This window comes from Sceloporus occidentalis, unplaced genomic scaffold, assembly GCF_023333645.1.
Source record: "Sceloporus occidentalis isolate IW3139 unplaced genomic scaffold, rSceOcc1.0.p SCAF_4, whole genome shotgun sequence".
Lineage (NCBI taxonomy): Eukaryota > Metazoa > Chordata > Lepidosauria > Squamata > Phrynosomatidae > Sceloporus > Sceloporus occidentalis.
The window spans coordinates 60,971,602-60,993,835 of NW_028316984.1; the positions used below are offsets into that span (position 1 = coordinate 60,971,602).

At 36.8% G+C, this 22,234-nt stretch overlaps 1 protein-coding gene across 3 annotated transcripts in view; it reads right to left on the reverse strand.

Annotated features, from left to right (window-relative positions):
• Positions 1 to 22,234, reverse strand: part of CCNT2 (cyclin T2) — a 39,539-nt gene that overhangs the window by 13,914 nt on the left and 3,391 nt on the right. The window contains exons 2-10 of one of the 3 annotated variants that reach the window (XM_089520135.1): positions 20,449 to 20,530; positions 18,159 to 18,287; positions 16,955 to 17,015; positions 16,538 to 16,600; positions 12,867 to 12,912; positions 10,974 to 11,137; positions 10,464 to 10,534; positions 8,203 to 9,325; positions 7,950 to 8,104 (exon numbers count right to left, since the gene is read on the reverse strand). In XM_089520135.1, coding sequence (XP_089376261.1) covers positions 8,040 to 8,104; positions 8,203 to 9,325; positions 10,464 to 10,534; positions 10,974 to 11,137; positions 12,867 to 12,912; positions 16,538 to 16,600; positions 16,955 to 17,015; positions 18,159 to 18,287; positions 20,449 to 20,530 — 1,804 coding nt within the window. In that variant the 3' untranslated portion in view covers positions 7,950 to 8,039. Of the gene's footprint in view, positions 1 to 5,813; positions 9,326 to 10,463; positions 10,535 to 10,973; positions 11,138 to 12,866; positions 12,913 to 16,537; positions 16,601 to 16,954; positions 17,016 to 18,158; positions 18,288 to 20,448; positions 20,531 to 22,234 lie in introns of those variants that run through there. The other 2 variants (XM_089520134.1, XM_089520133.1) reach the window with 2 other exon arrangements.

Below are 22,234 nucleotides of genomic sequence, written 5' to 3' on the forward strand. Positions count from 1 at the left end.
TCTTCCTCTGAAATATAGGCTACAGCACCTGGTATTTGTTGATGGTCTCCTATCCAAGTACTAACCAAAGCCAACCCTGCTTGGCCTAATTATGTATTGTTCATTAAGTGCATGCCAAAAGCTTAAGTATTTTTCAGATCTCATTCATACAATAATTTTGCTAATACAAGTTCTCCTAAAATAAGCAAATGTGGCCGTGGGTAATATTATTCTATTACTTGGAATCTGTAGGGTTGAATTTAATCTGTTCTGCCAATACAGCACTCCACTACAAGTTTATGGATTTGTTTGCTAAAAACCTGATGGTGATGTAACTAGATATTTTTCCAGCTTCCAACTGTGAAAGTTATATTTCCAACCCTAATGGCTGCAAAAATGATTTTCGCATTATGAGTTCCTGAGAACTGGGAACAGAAAATTTGGAGACAAGGCTCTGCATAGTTCCTTACCTCTCCAATATGGCATGCTGAGAAGACAGGCAAACCAGATTTATAAAGGACACAGCATCCAGCTCTTCGTGGCATTTGCATACTAAACACACACACACAACACATTTGACATTACTTTTAATGTGTTAACATCCCCCTTGCCATTTATGTGGAAGTGCAAGTGGGATTTTTATATAGCATTCATAGAAATTTGAGAACTAGTAAAGAACTGTGAATAATGCCATTTTCTTCTCCTTTTAATTATTATTACTATGTTTTATTCCAAGCAGTGTAGTTCTCTCTTTGAAGATACACAGGGAATTGAGCTTCTGTGCTTCCAGAAACTCCTGGAGGAGCCTGATGAGGGGGAGAAGGAAAAGATGGCTGCAGCCCAAGCTTTATTTCTCTAAAACATACACCTGGTTCATTGCTTTTAATGACCATGCTTTTAATTTCTTGGCAATCTCTCTCATAATCACACTGCTCTGAGAGAGAAAAAAATACAGAAGTCTCATCCCAATGAAAGCATACCTGCAATTTTAGATAATGTAGGACATAGATTCTATTAACAGGAATATTATGGAATATGGACTTCCTTAACATATCCTTTATATTTCCAAGTCCATATGGCAACTCCTTTCATAGCAGCACAACTATTTTCATATACCAACTTTCAGGGTCACGTAACAACTAGAATATTTTATGTGAAATGAACGGTTTATTTGTTAATTGTAAAATTCACATGGGCTAGTGTCTGTACCATGATGGACTTGTAGACAAAACAGGGTTAATTGCTCTCTATAGTGTATTAATGATAGGTTTTCCAAAATGTTTAATGGAATTCTTACTTTCCAGAAGCAACTTTGCCAGCTCTAATTTTCTGTGATTTAATTTCAGATTTCCATAACATCACATGCTTGTAAAACATGAATTTAAATTAGCAAAATAGAAAACGTCAAGTAACAATTGGGTGTCAGAATCCTGTGTCAAGAGCATGGCTTCATGTCAGCTTAATATCTTTGTGTAGCAGGAGTTTTCCATTGGGAAAAATGACCCGTAGGAGTCAGTCAAGGTTAGGGGTTTCCTTCACTGTGCAGCCTAGCCTAGTTTCTTTGTTTAGGGGATTAGCTTCCAGGGGAGAAAGCAGTAGCCGACAATAGAGGTGGGAAAGGCTTCCAAGATAAACATACCAAACTTTATCTTTATTCATGTCCTACACTGTTGCTTTTTGAATGATTTACTCCTAGAAGACACGAAGTGACACCACCCAGGGAACTCATTTTTTCTGTTAAAAGTTATCTGGGAAGCAAAATGTTCTTTTTTTTTTACATTGGTGAGAAAGAGTTTGTGAAATCTGATGATAATTATGGCAATGTCAGTTTTACAGTGAAAGCCTACATGAATCAATCCAAATCCGTTCATAACTATCCAATCGTTTATATTAACCAATTTTGTGCTTTGTGAAGTAAAACATTGTGTAAAATATGTGATGAATACATAAGAGTTGTAAGGGAAACATTTGTTGCATCAACTCCATTAAAGGAAATTAACTGAATTAAGTGCTGGATCTGTGCTGGTAACTCTCCAAGGGTGAATTTGGGAGGACCCACCATCTAAAAGGAATAGAAACTTTGTCAGGTAATCAACAAATGCAGAAGGTTCAAGTTGAATACTCCACTCAGCAATGGTCATCCTACCAAAAATTTCTGCAAGGACCAGTGTGTCTTCTACTAAGTCACACCCCCCCCCCCAAAAAAAAACCCTAGAGTAATATTCAAGGATCTGAAGGCCATTGCTGTTTTATCTGATGGGAGTCTTCATGACCCAGTGGGCAGAGAAAGACTATACAGTGATTTTATTCATGGGAGCACAGAATGGAGGAAATACAGTGGGCCCTTGTTATACGCTGGGGTTTGGTTCCAACATCCCACATGTATAACAAAATCCATGTATGCTTAAGTCCCATTAAATATAATGACATAGCAAAATGATGTATCTTATAAAAAATAGAAAATCAAGGGTTGATATTTGAAATTTATACTTTTTTTGAACATTTTCAAACTGTGGATGCTTGAATCCGTGTATAAAAAATCAAGTGTATAAGAAGGGCTGACTGTAACTGCCCTTTAAAAAGAACATTGCTGCCTATCTCAAGTTTGAAGATCGAATAGATGGTCCCCAAGGCTATACTAACAAGAGGAGAATTTTTTGGTTGCAGTGAGAAATGCTTTGTCTGGTTAAAACCCACCACAAATATGGAGTGGAAAACAGAAGAAACTCTTTTCAGCCATAAAAAAAGAGTGGTGGGGACCTCATTGTTTGGGACTGCTTTGCTGCTTTAGGACCTAGATGGTTTGCCATCACTGACATAACCATGAATTCTGCAGCAAGTCAGATTTTTCAGTACAATATCCATCCAGGAGCTGAAGCTGAACAGAAAGTGGGTCATTCAACATGACTCTAAACATAGAAACAGATCTACCAAAGAATGGCTGAAGAAGAACAAATCCCATATTTTCAAATGACATATTCAAAAGTCTGCACATAAACCCTGTCAAAATATTCTGGTAGAGCTTTAGGAAAGCTCTCAAGAACATGTTATTAAGTGCTGAATCTAAAAGCATGCAGTTTTCTATACAAAGGTATTGGTTAATGAAATCTTGAGGCGAAATAAATATTGAAAACATGATATTTTTTGTGTCATTCCTTTAATCAGGTAATCTGTTTCATTTAGAAATAAGTGAAAACCCTAGGAGATTCACAAACCTTTTCTCACCACTGTATATGGTACATAAATCATACTGATGATCAACTTCGATTTTTTGTAAAATGTAAATCATACATACAAAAATCTACTAAGGCTTAAAGCAGATGCATAAACATGGAGATTGCCAGAACCCAAATGCATATCTGATTGCCTTCAATGGTCAATATGGTAGCCCTTACCAGCAAGCTATAGCAAAAGGGAAACTTTATTAATGGCTGTTCACAATGAAGTGTCTTACTATGTACACAGAATGGTACCTTAATGGATCTATGTAATTTCACATTACTCCACATCTGAATGTGTTCTCAGCAGAACTTTCCTTTTACTTTTAAATTTCCTTATACTTCCACAATCTCAGTCTTTTCTTCTCACTCTATCATTATATGAAATAAGCTTCATTCAGTTCACACTTAGAACAGAATATTCATTCTTTAACTACCAGGGTTTTTTTAAATAGTAAAAGACATAATTTGAACATGTTTATGAACAAAATGTGGAATTCTGCATTAACAGCTGAAAGCAGCAGGAGCTGTAGTAAAGTCTAACAAAGCCAAGCCCTTCATGGCTGTCTATTCAAATACATAGATGTATCTTGATCTAAAAGTTTTTTATATAACACTTTGGGCATTCAACTACTCAAAAAAATCTACTACAGCCAAAAATACTGCTATTTTAGCAAACCTAATATATCATTTGAAGCAGGATATACATATCCCCAAATACATATCAAGCTATTTCAAATTACAAACTACTAAAAAGATTGGATGTCAGTATGTTGCATTACCATGGAATACTTATGCACCACTCAGTGTATCTATTAGGCATGAAGGTATTTGAATCTTCACTACTTTAGATCTTTTCAATATTGTCATGGAATATTTTCTCCAGATTATTCACCATTTCCTTAGCAGCAGTGATCTTTAAATATTTCTGGTTCAGGCCAGAATCCTAGGGGGACATTTGCTGATATAACTGCTTTCATCAGTAGAACTGGAAAGACATGCTGTTGTGCATACCAAAAACTTGCTCTGGAAGTCTGAAATATTTTCAGACAGCATTCAGGACTACAGCAGGAGGGGGAGGACTTGTAACACGCTCCAATGCCAGAGCAACATCAGATTTGATACAAGTTGACACCTAATTTTTAAACCATGTGATTTTTACAGGGGGTAGAAATCTGGCCATGGTATTTTTATGACAGGTTGCAGACTAAGTTACGAAACAGAAACAAGAATTTGATGTAGAATTCTATTAAGTAGATACTCCTGCCAGTGGGAAAGAATAAGGCAATTATTTGCTGATCTGCAATTTAACACAAAAAATTGCTCAAATCAGGCGTGGGCCATGGCACTGGAGGTGCAAGGGGAAACTACCTAAAATACTCTGTCCTCACCACTAGGATCAGAGTCACTTTCATAAATGAAAAGAGCCCTTTCACCCACATTCAACACATCCTATTTGGTATATATGACCCCGTAAATGGTGCTATTCACATTTATGATCATGGCACTATTACTATAACTGATGTCCCCAAACCCACCTTAAAAGCCAGGCAGCTGTACTAGCCAAAAATGTTTTTTCTGCGCTGCAGGTGAACAAGGTGCTTAAGGCAGCAGCCTCCAGCCCCATTCTACAACAAGCAGTTGTGAGAGGGCCCTGTAGTAGTCCCTGCTGCTCCTCCTCTTCACACCACAGCTCAACAGCGCCAGGGGCTGGACACAGCATCCTTCAAGTGCCTTGTTCAACAACATAACTGAATGCCTTGGCAGGCATGCAGGAACTTGGAAATTTAGTTAGTTCCAACTATCTTAATTTAATCCAACATTTGATTAACATTTTAGAGTACTGCAGTAAATTAAGTTTAAATGTCAGAAAAAATATTGCTGCTCAATTACACATATCTTTTCAACATGGCATTGCCTATAAACATGCAACCAGGGCTCCACCCAATGCAGAAATAATCCGATTTGACACCACTTTTACTGCCCTGGCTCAATGCTATGGGTTTCTGGGAACTGTAGTTTGTTGTGGCACCAGAGCTTTACAATGCCTAGAGTTCCATAGCACTGAGGCATGGCAGTTAAAGTGGTGTCAAATCAGATTATCACTGAAGTGTGGATGCACTGTATGAAAATGATAATTAAATCAGAAGTACAGTGGACCCTTGTTATACGCTGGGGTTTGGTTCCAAGATCCCCCGTGTATAACAAAATCCGTGTATGCTCAAGTCCCATTACATATAATGACAAAGCAAAATGATGTCCCAAATAAAAAATGGAACATCAAGGTAAATTTATACTTTTTTGGAACATTTTCAAACTGTGTATGCTTAAATCCGTGTATAAAAAATCTGTGTATAAGAAGGGCCGACTGTATCTTGCACACTCATAGCACAGGAGCTAAGTCAGACTTGAAGCCAGTCTTACGGTCATTTGTTGAATGTGAGGTTATCAGACAGAATCTAATCAAACTTGTTTTTATATTGCAGGAGTAAACGCAAGGGCAGCCTTATTATTAGGTTCTATATCTGTTTTAGACCTTGTGTCTGTTTTATCTTCAAAGAATGGGTAAATGAATTCCAAAACAAGTCTACAGGCTGTAAGCAAATACTATGAGGCTTTGTAAATAAATTTTATTTAACGTAAACATTTACTGGTTTATCTTCTTTCCTACTGGGAATCACAATATAAGACATTTTAATCTTGCTTACACTACATGGCAAAAGCTCTTCAGGATTTCATAGCATGGATGAGGTAGAGAAGAGAGTCTAAAAAAGGCTAAAAATGCAACAATGCAGGATCGAGTTTCACAATACAGGGTTTAAGAAATACTCTTTCAATGTAGAAAATTACAAGGGTGAAGCAGTAACAGTTTTGGATGAATCAGACTGAAGGGCTAAGGACTAATTAAAATATGAAGATACATTATTCATAGTGTCCATGTTCAAGTGTTAAAAAAAGACACCCATAGTTCAAATAAACTTATTCAAGTATGTAGTACAATCTTTTGTATTACTGGTAACTAAATATTACATAGTAATTGATGCATTCAGTAGTTACATTAAATTGTAACTACAAACTGGATACATGGTCAACAGTTATCTAAAGCACTTTAAGTGTAGCTAAAGGGCTTAAAACTTCAGATGCACATCTGAAATATTTAGAACCAATTAGAGCATAAAATATGCAAGGACAGTTGGTACCAAATAATGGATTTCCCCTCAAGACATGAGGATAACTTATTTTTTAACATTAGATTCCCAGTAAGTAACTCTAGCTACTGTACTGAGTGTATATCGAGATAATTTCCATGCACTTAGGGTCACAGCTATTAAAAATGAAACATTGGCTTTTAACAAAAACCCATCAATATTCACAACAGTCATTTGTTCAAAAAAGGCAGGTGACTGAAAACAGTAATATGACACAGCCATAAAAATGTATACTAGTGGTTTAATCGGAGAGTGATTATTCAGATCCGGAAAAACAGCCTCCAGTTTGTTACTACAAGCACAAGTACAATTCACGTAGCATACGTGACAATTATTTTATTGTCTGAGATAAGGGAGAAATTGGGATATCAACAATTGTACTCATTTATTGCAAAGATAGTATTCCACCTGTAAAAGAAATTTTTAGGCATTTCACTCACAACACACATTTTTGGAGGGGGGATTCAAAACGTGGCAGTCTGTATGAAATGCTAATGGAAAACAGTGATCCCTGTTCACTAATAACTTAAGTTTAAAAAAACCCTTACTAATTTCACTATATAAGTTTACGCATTTCAGTTCTTAAATCATGTTAATCTATATAACCATTATTAACAGTTCTGTGTCTCTATTACTGCATCAAGCCAAACATGTAAATGCACTTTCACATCAAAAAGATTATATTGACTTTATTTTCATTCCCCTTTGTGAAAACTACTGATATTTCAGCAGTCAACTGGGTTTTTGTAAAAATAATAATAATAATAAAAGAACCAAAACATAAACTAATGGAGGCCTGAGCAGTTTTCCCATTGCCTTGCTGGAAGTATGTGTCATGGCCGACTAGCCTTCCAGCTGTTGCACAATCTTCAGTCAGTGAACTGCTCTCAGAAGTGGCTCCCCAAAAGGCCTATAATTTAACATGAAATGCCACTTTTGATTACTGATGGGATTCTGACTCATGGGGAAAATTAGGTATATTGGTTATACTTACAAGCAGCTCCAATCCTGAGTATTTATGGTATATCTAAACATACAAAAATGTATGTACATTTCTCTCCACTTTTTGTTGTAAACATTGTCAGCATACTTTACATATCCCTTCTTTGAAACATGCAAATCATACATACAGTATAAATACACAAAGAAATTACACTCATTCATAAACTACGCAACAAAAATTGTGGCTGGCATATTCAGTTATAAATAGTCAATGCATCAGGCATTCAATACAGCTAGAAGCAGCCATTCAATCTACTGTTCTTAACTGTGGTTGTGGAAATACTGTGATTTTTGCACCTTCCGTGTCATTACAGTATTTATAACACTATCATATGTGGAGACAGATAGGCTCATTTACTATATCTCTTCTTTTCAGAGTGAAGGATAAAGCAGCACTTACATATATTATATATCTATATTTATCTATATAAAGTGGGGCAGCAACTGCTGGGGTTGCTCTTCTTATATTACAAAGGTCTCCATTCTAATATTCTTAAATAAAAAAAAGAAGAAAGGGACCTCAACAACTGATTACATATTCATTCCTTGGGCACTTAACAGTGAATCCAGCATGTCGAATGTGTCTTTGTAGTCCATATGCTGGCTGTTTGAACTGTACTCGTGACTGGCATCAGGACCGTTCTCCACTGGGTTCTTGTCCAGTTTCACGAGGGTGCTGAGATGTCCGTAGCCCACCTGGTATGCGACAGGGGGAGGAGGGGGTAAGGGAAGGTTAAAAACAGAGTTGAGAGAGGATACATACTGCTTAACAGAGGAAGAACTAGATGAACTACCTGAAGTTTTGGAACTTTTGCTCATTTTGGAGTGATGGTTGTGAGAAGCATCATTGCTGTATAGCTTCTTTCTTGAAGAGCCGGAACTAGAGGAATTGCCATCACTGCTCAAGCCAACAGGACTCCTGAGAACAGCTGGTGTTAATCCATCACTACTATGTTTACTGCTGCCACTACTACTGCCACCAGTATGAGAATGGGAATGCTTATGACTGGTGCCATGATGGCGGTTTGTGGAATGTTCCTTGTGCTTTTCCTTGCTAACAAGGGGACTCGAGTGCTTGCTTTTCCCACTTCCCTCATCTGATGAGCTGTGTCTCTCTGAGGAAGAAACCTTGATCTTCATTTTCAGATCTTCCTTACATGAGTTCTTTTCTGTGGGCGGAATGGGTATCCGCAGTTTTAGCGACCCACTCTTCTCCTTTTTGTCAGGCATGTGTTTTTCAGGCCTTTCTGCATTTGCAATGGGAATTTTCATTTTAATAGGGGATGTTACAGAACCACTACATGTTGCTTGGGTCTGGTGCTTTTTGAATGGCTGTTCTGTTCCGATATAGTGTTCTCTTACATCCAGTTCAAGTGTTTCTAGTTTCCTTTTCTCTCTGTATTTATCCAGTGTCATTTTCTGAGGCATTATTACAGGGGCAGGGGCAATATGCCCATGGTGTTTGTTTCCTGGTTTGTGTGAAGTAGAATGCTCAGAGAGTTTTTCAGCTCTGTGATGTAACCCCGAATGTAACTGCAATGATGTTCCTGGCTGGAAATTTATGCTGAATTGACTGCCGGGCAGCGACGCCTCCTGTTTCTGGGCATACAACTGTTCTGTCCTTGGTTGTTCTTGGTGCTGAGGCCATTCTTGGTGTGTGGATAAAGTATATGAGGTACTTGGCATTCCTGCTGCTAGTATTGCCAAATTTTCTTGACTGTCCTGAACAGAAACACTTCCTGAGTTCAGAGGAACTGGGGCAGGAAATGTAGATGTTGACTGTTTTTGAAAACTCGCACTTGCAGAAACACCAGCAACTGCATCTACCAACATGGAATTCTGAACCAAAGATGAGCCAAGAAGAGAATTTTCAGATGTCTGACCATCTCCTTTAGGTTTCTTAGCAGCCTGAGTAGCCTAAACAAGAGCAAATTATTAAATTTAGAACATACTCTTCAGCACAGAGTCTACAAGTGCAAGGCACAAAGAAGCCACTCAGTCCCAAAATAAAACAACAAGTGTAGTAAGAGATTTTGCTCTAAGCAGTGGCTTAGAGCCAGACTGGACATTCTACAAATGGAAGGGCTTCTTCTACTTATGGAAGGAACTTGAGATGCAGCAGAGACTTCCCACCGTACAAAGTGTGAAGTGAACTTTAGTTATTTCCCTTTCATCTTGTGACACTGGCTATTCTCAATCTAATTCACTGATTATTTAACATGAGAATCATCTTCATCACCTCCTCCCTCTTTCCCCAGTTCAGGACTCAAGGTGGCTTAGAACAGGTTAAAACATAGTTAGAAAGTCACAAAATACAATAAAAAATTAAAACCAGTTAAAACATAAAGTATTAAAAACACACCTACATACAGAACCATCCACCACCACAAAAAATTACCCAGTGCAGTTTAGATGGAATGGGCCTATTGACGCAGAAAGGTCTTTAATTTTCTGCAGAGAGTACCCTTGAGCTTTGACAAGGAAAACTTAGCTCAAAAACAGCTGGTTCAAATAAAAAGATTGTGTTGGACCCAATTTCCAATAAGGCAACTCCACATGAGACTTTTGCAACTATTTCCATTAGTACAACACCACATTACTTCCTGCTACAGGGAATAGGAAAAGTTATTTTTGCTGATTCTTTCCTTCTCCTGTTCTACTAAAAATCAGCTTATGAGGGTTGGGGAACTCTTTGCAACTACTAGGGTGGGTGGGGTAGAGTGGAAAAACCCTTCTCCATTCCACCAGCTTCTGTTGGATCATGCTTCTTTATATTTCCAAAAGGGCAGCACTGGATCTGAAGTATTGCATCTAACTTGCTTCCATTGAATATTAACCTAGTAGAGTAACCATTTAATATTAACCTAGTAACCTAATAACATTTTAAATTAACCTATAACATTAAAAAAAGTAAATCAGGTAAGTTATTGGAGCTCAAAATCTCATTTTAACAAGTGACCTACAGCAGGATACTAACTTGCAAGAAATCCATGAACAAATCAGCAGATGGTTAAGTAATGTTCCAGCCATTTTATTTATGAGAAAAACATCTTACCCTCCAATTTCGAATCCTCTTTAGCCTGCTAGGAGTTTTCTCCAATATCTGAAGAAATTCATGTGTTAGCTCTGTGAAAGAAAAAGAAATGAAAAATAGTTAGGGCAAATTATATTAAAAACTTTCAGCAAAAGGTTATGCCCAATTTTGACTAAATCTTTAGTCAATGAAATGTTACAAACATGTTTTATTAACTGCTGGTTATATCAAAATACAAGGAACGCAAGATAATTTTACACACTAATTCTAACAAAAGGGATCATATCGATATTGTGTACAATAAAACATATAAGAAACATAAGGATAAAATATCTGAAGCAGCCATTGGAACAAAGTTGTAACTTTCTAAAGAGAAAAAAAACCCAATAGTCAAGATCTGGCATGCTGAAATGTTAAAAATATAGCCTATAGAAATCTGAAGGCAACAAGCACTTGCTCAATTAGCCTTTTAGGTGAATCAGAACAAAAACACAGTTTTAAGCAGAATAAAGCAAAGGTGATACTACTTACCATCAAGCAACTCCAAGGTAACAGAAGGATCTACATATTCCCACCAATGTTTTCCATCAGTTGATACAGGGATCTCCCAGTTGGACCACTTGCAAGCTAAATGTATACATACACATGCTATCACAGTCGGCTTGTACTGAAGACAAAATGTAGTAAGATGCAGACTGTGGTCGGAAATGTTTCATAATGGAATGAATCCCAAACATGAAAAAGAGCAAAAAACAGAGGGAGAAAGCCCTTATCAACAAAGTCTTTAAAGCAAAAGCTAATAAACTGTAAACTTCCACCCCAAATTTGTAACTTTTTGACTTTATACTAACAAAATAAGTCATTCATTTAGAATAATTCACATCTCCTGTTGAGTTTAGAAGTTCAGTATTTTATCCAATATTTAATAAGTGCAACTCAATATTTTAAAAATCCAGAGCATTAGACTTCAGAGACAAAAATATACTTGCCAAAATAAATCCTTATAGATTTTTTGGTCTTACGATTGAAATTAATGTGCAAGGCAAAAAACAGGGAGGAAACAAAGGCTACCTCTTCCAGTCCAACCTGTACATATTAGCTACCATCGGGTAAAAATACTTAGTTGACACCAACAGAACTATGTCAATTTGTGTTTTAGTGTTGCTTTGAAAAATTAATATCTTATTTGAAAGATCTCTGCTGTGTTCATTCCTGGTAGTATTTCTTATTATATGTATATTTATATTACATTTGAGCTTAAAGTCATTCACTTATTCTTTTTCTTCACACCATTATCTGTCCTTCATAGTGAAAGCAAAAATAATGTTGCATTTAGTTCCTAATTTATCATCCCAAATTTTCCAAACATAAGTGTAAGAAGAATTATTTCCCATCTCTTCCCCACTAACTTCCATCGCTTCCCAAATTATTTGCCACTGTTTTGAAGTTCTCCAAAAGTCATTTTTCTCCTCTTCTCCTTCTAATTCTAAAGTTATATCCATCTACTTAATTTGAATTTAATGTGACCTCCAGGAGCATATTGCTCCAGCTTTTTCTTTTATTCAACTAGCTCAATGGTTACACTGAATCGCTAGTTCATGTCTACTATCCTACACATTCCCTTGCTATAATTTCCCCCCATTATTCTTTATCTGGAAGGCTCTCCCCTCTTCAACCTTCCATTTCAATCTTTGATGTACAGGAACTAATTAGGTGAACCCCTCTTCTGCCTTCTGCTTTAGTGCTCTTCTCAAGACTAGAATGGTCAGTTGAAATATTTATTAAGCTTAATCTACTTTTACCCCCCAAAACAGAGTTAAAATCTCTTCTCACTGCGATAGTCTTACAATCACTTCACTTGCCTATTTTTATTTAAAACTCCAAATCAGGGACAACAATGGAGTTTTTTTTTGTTTTTATAAAACAAATACATTATAGAACTAGCCAGCTTCTGTAAAGCATATACAGGATAGGCCAGTTCTGATGTCTAACCAGTTTTTACAACTAATGTTTTTATTTCATTAAAAAAAACAAATGCTAATATTATTTTCATTAAGAAAAAATTGCCATTAACTACAAGTATAAACTAGAAACAGCTTTATACTTACCAAGATGCTCGGATTTCTACGTTAAGTTTATCTCTCTGTAATCTTTAGCTGCTATTCAGGCTACCAATTTTAGACTTATGCACTCACAATCGAGAAAATGTCACCAGAAAGCATCACTACACTTCACATTGTGCATTTAACCCCTTTGTGCCATCGTGCCCTTGTACAATACACCGCACTGCAGACAGGAAGGTACCACCACAGTAGATGGCCCAGTCGCCTGCTGCAACAAGGGTTAGACACAGACAGGGGGCCCTGCAGTAAAGGAAGCTATAGTGTGCTACAACAGTGCAACAAAGAGGTTCAGGATAACAACCTGTTGGTAGCCATGAAATATGATGTCTGTGCCAAATCCTTGCTTGCTGTAAGAAAAAGAAACAAGGGAATTGAATGTTAGTAATTGATAATTTTTCAAATTAAAATGCTGTTTATGTGAAATTACTAATTATCATTACAAAAAGTCAGTTGTTTGTTTCACAAAACTACAATTCCCAGAATTCCATGGCACTGAGCCATGGCATTTAAAGTGGTGTCTGACTGGACTATTTCTGCAGTGTGCATGCAGCCTTTCATTATTTAAATCTTACAATGATGAAGAGTGAATACATGCTTTTGGCATATCCAACTGAATAAAATCATCTGCACAGACAGAGCATAACAATTCAACTATGATCCTGTTTGTGCTATGTCACAAATAATGCAAACCAGTAGAGGCAGATAAGACATAAACACAGGCATTGCACTACAGAATACAAAAAAATACAAAATACAAAAAAAGCAAAGGGCAATGGCTAATTAGCTTTGCTTTGCCGGAGAAAATGTACAAAGTTCAGAATATGAAACAGGAACACATAAAGATAGTGCAGATTTAAGGATGGAACAAATTTGCAGTCTAAACCTATGTTTATTAAACCATGATTAAAACTTGATTTAAGGTTGGCACTATGCTGGCATTATTTAGAGAGAAGATGCAGAACAAAAATGATTTTATAACTATAAAGACGAGAGTGGAAGCAGCCAAGTTATAATGGTTAACTCTATTTCAGCAAGGTTTCAGAAAGTGTCCTGGTTAACCTGTTAAAACCACTGTTGATAGACAGGATAAACGGGAATATCAAATATGGCCCATTTGATATTTCAGGATATTTCTTTTCCTAGATGAAAAAAAACAACCCTCCCATAGGACAGCTATTTTCAGCATTTCTGCTTGTAAAAATCTGGCAGTTTTGGTGCCATCAAACATTCCTTCTGAATAGGAAAGGTGCTGTTGGTGAACTAGTCCTTGGTCTTCTTTACAGCCATGGTTTGAGGAACTACAGGACACTATTGTCCCTTCTATGTTGTTAGCCATCTACATGAAACTGCTAAAAAGTTAAAACAGAGATTTGGTGTATCACCAGTATCACACCTTTATCTCTTTTTCATCCGACACCTGCAAGGCTCTGACTTTTCACCAGCAATTCTTTTCAAAATCAGAACAATAATCTGAGCCTTGATTGAGACAAGACAAAAATCCTGCCAGTGAGTAGAACATCCACCTGGACGAGTGGCTTTTAGCATGTTCTAGATAGGGTCAAACATCTCCCTCCCTATGGATATCACAACTGCATTCTGGTAATTCTTAATGATTCAACACTGCTATTAGAAGATCAAGCAACTTCTACAAGACAGCTTTTGCATCAGGTACTATCAAGCCAATAAAGTCCCAATAAACTGAATAGCAACTAAGTACAGTTATCACTAATTTCTTGGCAAATAATTCTCTTCATTTTACTCTCTTCTGTATATTTTGAGACTGAATATAAAAGTCACTGCATATGACACCATTATTTCAGATTCCTTCTTGGAAAGCAGTGGTTTTCTTTCCTGGTTAACTTTATTTAGGACTGCAATGAATCTAAGCCCCAATGAACCTAACAGTAGAGTCAGCCCTCCGTATCCACGGATTCAATCATTTGTACCTTTAAAGTATCTTTTAAAAAAAATCTCAAAAAGCAAACCTTGATTTTGTCATTATATATTAGGGACACCAATTCACTATGCCTTTGCATCTAATGGAACTTGAGCATCTACAGATTTTGGTATTCATGGGAGCGTGTGTGTCCTGGAACCAAATCCTAGCAGATACTAAAGGCCCAATGTACTCACTTCTGAATTTAAAAGTGCAGAGTTGCACTGTTATTAAGGAATTAATGCCAAGGCTGTTTTAGCTTCCCCCAACATTGTGCTGCATTGCTGTTTAGGCTGGTTACAGGTATTTTTCCACATACTCTAGATGAATTAATTCATAGACACAATTCTTAACTCATATTAAACACTGATAGTGCTATGAGAGTAAATATCAACTTCCAGCAGCAAAGCCCTGTTGTGAACCATTCTTCCCAATTTGGACAAAAGTGTGCCTATTTGGCCAACTGAAACATGTTGCTGGCCACTAAAAAAACAGCCGTCGCATCACATCTCTTCCTCACCTGATATTTTACACTCAGTTCAGGCAGAAATAAAAAACCAAACTACTCTCTCCTAAATGAAAAGGTAATTCTGTAGGAGAGTGATTTTCAAAAAATCTGAAATGAGACCTTTAAAAGCTTCTTTAACCCATGCATGCAAAAGCAGGAAGGTGGCTAAAACTTTCCTTTGGGTCATTAGTTTGTGTAGATTTCTTTATAAGAAACTGCACTATATAAAATGAAACAAATAGTTCTCTTTAAGGCCAGCTATGAACAATTACTTTAATGTATTTACCTTCTTGCCATAGACTTAAACCATCACTTTCAACCAAAGGAAAGAAGTCACTAAATACTGATAAGCACACAGACAGCCTAGTTATGACACTTTTTGAAAAGTTTTGCCACAGCAGTAGAGCCTTTCAATAGAGCCCACAATACCTCAGAATCTAAAGCCTTAAAATAAAGTGGCTGTGTGAAAAGCTTTGATTTTCTCTTCCCAGTTTAGCTTGTTTTACTATTGTTCGTTGTATTTTAGACATGTTTATGAAAAAATTGTGATTGTGTTCATGTTTAATAATAAAAATGTTATTTTAAAAGACTGTTCCAAAGAAAGTTAATCACAGAAACACCTTCTATACTGATTGAATGCATAGATCCACAACTTAATTGTAACCTAAGGCTTGTAAGTCTATAGATGAGGCCCTTTACAATACTGCTTGTTCATCAAAGTATTATAAAAGTTTCAAATATTAAAATATAAAAGATACAGAATTTTAGAAATCCAGGATACAAAATTTGTTACAGATGATGTGAAGATGTATGTGTGTGCCTTCAAGTCTCCTGTCAATGTATGACAACCCCATGAATTTCATAGGGTTTTCCTAGGCAAGTAACACAGAGGCGGTTTTGCCAGTTCCTTCCTCTGAAATATATCCTACAACACCTATTTATTGACAATGACCTGTCCAAGTATTAACCAAATATTAACCCTGCTTAGCTTCCAAGATCAGATAGGATCTGGTGCATTTTGAGTATTTAGGCAGATTACTACTTTCTTGTTAATAGTTTCTAATTTAAATATTATCACTTCAAAATGAACTTCTAAAGTACCACTATATACACATTTCCCAAGAAATGTTCCATGTGATGTTTAAGGGCATTTAAGTTTACCCCAGTTTACAATGAGATTCTGACACAAGACACGGTATTTAAGCCATACACAAATCAAATCTTTTTCAATTGTTTAAAACGCCATCAGATAGCCAAGAGTCCAAACTGAAGGCAATTAAGGCTCTAAAAGAAAAAGAACTGGAAAAACTGATATTGTATGTATACTCTATAAAAATAAATACTTGGAGGATAAGCTTTTGTCATGCATACAGAAAAAAGACACACACAAAATAAACAGATTAAAATAAAACCCAGTAAGATAGACTAGTGATTTACTCACAGTAGAAATGATAATCTAGAAACAGAATTAATTATACCACCACCTTCCTACAGAGACGTAGGAAGAGTCAGCTAGGTTGTTACTGACCTCTTACTAACTGCGTACATTTCACAACATCTGTGTGTGGATGCTCAATGGTAATCTCAAACCCTGAAAAATTAAATGTGTTATTTCACAAATTATGCATATACTCAAGAAGCATCTGGTCCCTAATATTTTCTTTAGGTGCCTAATTCAGTATTCTCAGTACAGACTATTAAAATAAGTTAAAGATATCAACAATCAATATTTAAAATCTTAGCATGCAGCGAATAATATACTGCTAAATGTACAATTACTCCCAAGAATGTGACTAGATTAGAATACATCAAGTTAAAATAAGAAGCCTAGATTTGCCATGATAAATGCATAGGCATTCCATTAATGCAACAACACTATAATGAGAAAATGGAGGTGGTTATGAAAAAGCATAAAGAAGCCATCAGACAGATTTACTATGCTTACCTAAAGTTTGAAGCATTATTGTTTCAAATATAACCAGCTCTTGGGCCTGTTGAAGGTATGCCTAAAATAGAGGAAAATGCTGAAACCTTAATGAAGTAACTTAGCTGCTGCTGCTGCTGCTATTATTATTATTATTATTATTATTATTATTATTATTTCCCACCTTTCTCCCAATACAGCTGGCAAGTGCTAAATGCTACACCAACAATCTTGTTAAGACAACAATGCTTACTTTGAAGTACACAATATAATCACCAAGGCAGATAGAAATTGTAGTGGCAGGAGCCAAAGGTATAATTCAGCTGTGTGTTTTTCTTCTTCAGTGTTTGTTTCTGTAAGAACATTCACCTAAAATTCACACTTTTACATGAAACTCTCATTGCAGCTGCTGGAACTAAAATACAAATCACCATTAGGGCTGCCCAGACATTTCCCACCTCTAAATGTAGAGATAAGGTGTGGTTGATGGTCTCATGTGTTTCAACGTCAAATTTCTTCTGTTTCCCTTACTGCTTAAAAAGAATATGGTATGTGTTCTAACTATGTTAAAAAGCCCCAATATTTATATGGAGTAAGAACTCAAAAGAAATGGTGAAAAGTAACAGAAAAGAACTGGGTACAAGACTAAAAAAACCCAAACAAACCAAAGTGTTTCCCTTAGCAGAAACACTTCTGTAAATAAAAGAGAAAGAAGACTAAGGGAAGATAGGTGATGGAGCTATTGTAGTTAGAAATATGTAAGTGATATGTTCAAGAAAGGTTTTATTGTGGTTAAAAATATAATTGAATCGAGTAAATTTAGTAGATATTAGATGAATCTATGTATATGTAAATACTATGATTCTGTCAATAAAATGTATGTTTTTTTAAAAAAAAGGGGAAACACTTCTTTCATTAAGAAAGCCACAAATAAAGAAACCTAGTTTGAAGTCAACCATTACACTGGACTATTGACAGTATGTCTTAATAAATTTTTACTAACCAGCAGAATTACATTATATGTGTATTTAAAACATGTAAGGAAACCTATAATGGGAAGGATCAATATACAGCAACACACATTACAGTATTTTGCCAGTTATTAAAAGTTAACACAGCTCCTGAATAGGGAGTTATGGTAAGTGGAAAAGAAAAAGAAACAATCTTCTAAAGCCTAGACTGTGATTTATCAGGTTATATTAAGATTAGAGCCAGCAGTACATACATCACTCTTTGTGTCCAGCAGTGGTTCTTGATGATGAAGGCAGGCATGTGCTACTTTGATAACATGTTCGAGCTTTCGTGGCTGTTCTTCCACTTTTGCAGCCAAAAATAATGCAGTAGGAGATATAACCTGTTGAAAAAGTATCTTTAGTCAGAAATAATGTTGTAACATCTCCTCCTTGAGACAGGTTGCTGTGAACCAGGGATATGTGTGGTCATAAATGACTTTTTTTCTTAATTACTATCTAGCACTTCACATCAAGCTGAATCCAGACAGATCAGACATCTCCCCAAAGTGATCAAGCATTTGCTTCTGCCAATTCAACACCATGGTTGCATTCAAAGGAGACCCTTGCCTACACATAGTTGTTTGTCTTTAATGTGCCACAAGACCCTGCTGTTCTGGCTTCAATGCAAGTAACAGAGCTATTTTACTGGAAGCTGATTTAAAGTTCAGCCCTTCTAATGTTACATATACCAGTTCAGGGAGCATGCCAGATGCACACAACCACAGAAGTCCAAGCTATTTCAATCAATTTTAGTTATAAATATAAACATCACCAGTTTTCCACTAACCAATAAAATTCAGTAATATGTCTCGAAATATGCAAATCATGCCTGTTGTACAAACATAGGATCATTCATTCAGCGTATAATATAAACAGAGCTTTGAGTCTTATGTACTTGTAAGCAACCACAGTAAGAGTAATCCATCTAGAAGAGAATTTTGACTCTGTTCCTTGAAATGTACAGTTTCTTTCTGTTCTACGAACATGAGAATTCTGCAAGATTTAGGACAACAGGCTTAACTAGAATGCAAAGGGATCTCATTAACACCTTTGAGAATAACTGAAAGAAAGAAGGTGGCAGAATGAGCTTTCATAGACTTGATCCTACTTCCTCAGATGCAGAAGAATCCAGAGATAGACCTATACGGGTCAGTTGTGTGTGAGAATATAAATTTAAATTCAAAACCTTGTGGGTATAGAGATGAGGTGGCAAGTACAGTATTAACGATGGTCACTGGGGGACAAAGGCACTTGCTACCTCAAGATCCCTTTGCATACTGATTTTCCAGACTAACATGGCTATGTCATTGGATTCAACCAACCTAACTAGAGTGATAATACAGTGTGCCTGCGTTATACACAGGTGCACTATACGCGGTTTTCAGCATATGCTGAAAGCTGCACGGTAGTGTGCAGGACGCAAGGAGTGGTGCATCCCACTGTGATTAATGGGGCACGCACCTCTGGCGCGCCCGCACCACCACCACATGCATGAGTCCCATTTGGTTAAATGGGGCTTGAGCACGCACAGTATTTGCTTTACGCAGGGGAGTCCGGAACGGGCAAGGGCAGACTCTAGAGTAAATAATCAACCTGAGATCCTGATTCTCACTTATGTTCTGCCTTTTTCTGCAAGTTATTTCCCGATACCACTCATATAGCAATTGCTATCAGTATTTGCAGTTCTCAGTTGTATAAATCCCAACATGGCACTAACAGAACAAAAACCTGATATTAACTGCACTGCATTTAACCAATGCACAAGCAGTACTGCAAGAGACAGCATACACATACAGTACTGTCTTTCGTGTAAAAGAAACCCCCCTTGCACTAATTATAAAAAACTATTTCCGTAGTACAATGATATCACTCAATTAAGCTTTTCATGTGAAAGCAAAGTGGCATGCTACTTAGAAGTTTCTTTTAAAAGGTTATCAACACTTTGTATATTTGCTTACTCATACCAACATGTTAGAAATCTGGATCTTAAAAAAGGAATAAAAACTAGCATTTGTCAATCTCCTGTGGGACAGTGCTTAATTCTCTCTTACTACAAAGAAACAATCAAAAGCCATAGCCATGTTAGTCTGGAAAATAGGTGTGCAAGAAGATCTTGTAGCACTTTTAGGCCAACTGAAAGAAAGAAGCTGGTAGCGTGAGCTTTTGAAAATCTTGTAGCACCTTTAAGGCTAACTGAAAGAAAGAAGCTGGTAGCATGAGCTTTTGAAGACTGAGGAAGCAGATTCAAGTCTATGAAAGCTCATGCTACCAACTTCTTTCTTTCAATTTGTCTCAAAAGTGCTAAAGATCCCTTTGCACAAGGAAACAACTATGCAGAGTCTAAAACAGTAGCATTACAGATATTAGTAGATATTACAAATGGTAGTATTACAAAAAGTTATGAGGATGGCTACTATTTGATCCTAACAACACAAATATTACATACCAAACAGAAGTACCATTAAAGAAAAAGAAAGTTGCTGTTCTTGTGAACAAACTTACATTTCTATTAAATTTTGTGAATGAATGATGCATATAAAACCTGTGCATGTAAACAATTGCAGTATTAATTGTAAGTTGAGATCTGAAAAGAGAGTCAAGGAAGTTTCACATATGCATAACCACTCAGATTAACAACACTCCTCAATGTTTCTTAAAGTGGATCTAGTTCAGCACAAGTGATGCAGATCACAGTATTTTATTTATTTGAATTATAGTCCACTTTCCTTCCAAAGTAAAAACCAACATGGCTATTTTGTTTAAACAAAAAATTAAAAGTATTTTATTAAACTGTTTGCTTTCATTTGACCTGCTAGATACCCTGAGATTTTTTTTATATAGGGTGGGGTAGAAATATTTTAATATAAACAAATACAATAAATAATCATTAAATCAGATAACCCTATCCTATTATTCAAATTCACTCCTGTGGGTAGAACCCTACCTGGGCCGGGGGGACCTTGAAACGGTGGTACATGCTCTGGTGACCTCTCGGTTGGATTTATGTAATGCGCTCTACATGGGGCAACCCTTGTACCACTCTCGGAAGCTACAACTGGTTCAGAACATGGCAGCCAGACTGGTCTCTGGATCTTCCAGGGTCAGCCATATAACACCTGTGCTTAAAGATCTTCATTGGCTGCCCATTCGCTTCCGGGTGCAATACAAGGTGTTGGTTATTACCTATAAAGCCCTAAATGGCTTGGGCCCAGGGTACTTGGGAGGACCGCCTCTCTCCATACAATCCGTCCCGCACACTCAGGTCAGCTGGGAAGCAACTGCTGAGAGTTCCAGAAGCTAGATATTCTACCACAGCACAGAGGGCCTTTTCCATCTCGGCCCCTAAGCTCTGGAACTCGCTTCCCGGCGAGCTCCGCTCAGGCCTCCTCCCTTGATCAATTTAAAAAGGGGCTAAAAACATATCTTTTTCAGCAGGCATACCTCTAATGCCCCGATGTAGCTCCTGCTCTCCCCTTCTGCTGCTTTACTGGTGCTAGTTGGAAATTGCTATGTGTATTTTTAATTGTATAATTGTACTTTGATTGCTGCTTTTATTATGTGTTATGTGACTGCAGAATTTATTTATTGGAACCCACCTTGATCCTTGGAAAGGTGGGCTAGAAATAAAATTTTTATTTATTATTTATTTAACAACTCCAGTTCCTTCCAGGTTTCTTATCCGGTGGATGGCGGCAATTTCCATCTACTTCCTGCCCATGCATTGTTTCATCTGAAAACCTGCTCCTGATATTTGGGACCTCACAAAATATTGAAGGAACTGGTGCTGGGGGCTAAAGAGAGAAGTGGGAATTGACTGAGCAAGACTGCTTTTCTTCCCTCTGACAGGAGTAGAGATTCTGCCTATAGCAGAATAAAAAAAACTGTGCTGGTTATATCCCAGCAGCCCTGAAATAAAAGGAATCTCTGCCTTTTCTTTTGGCATCACCTGGAAAACCCTTCCAGAAGGTCAGAAGAAAAAACCCCTCCCAAAATCCTGGGATGTAGGAAAGGGAACTGCAGTCCAGAGGAGGAACCAGAGGCAATAATGCAAGGAATCTTGTAATTATGCTACACTGGACACAAACTATACATTGAAATTTTATTTTAGAAGTCTCCCAATTTCATCCTTCCAGACAGTTATATTACATCTTTCAAGATACTTGTATCACTGCACTTTATAATCCCTAAAACCCTTATTTGAAAATTCCTGTTTTCCACAAGTATCTCTGTGTTGCAAAAACATGCTGCCAATAAAGGCATTAAATCACATATTCCTGTGGCCGGAGAA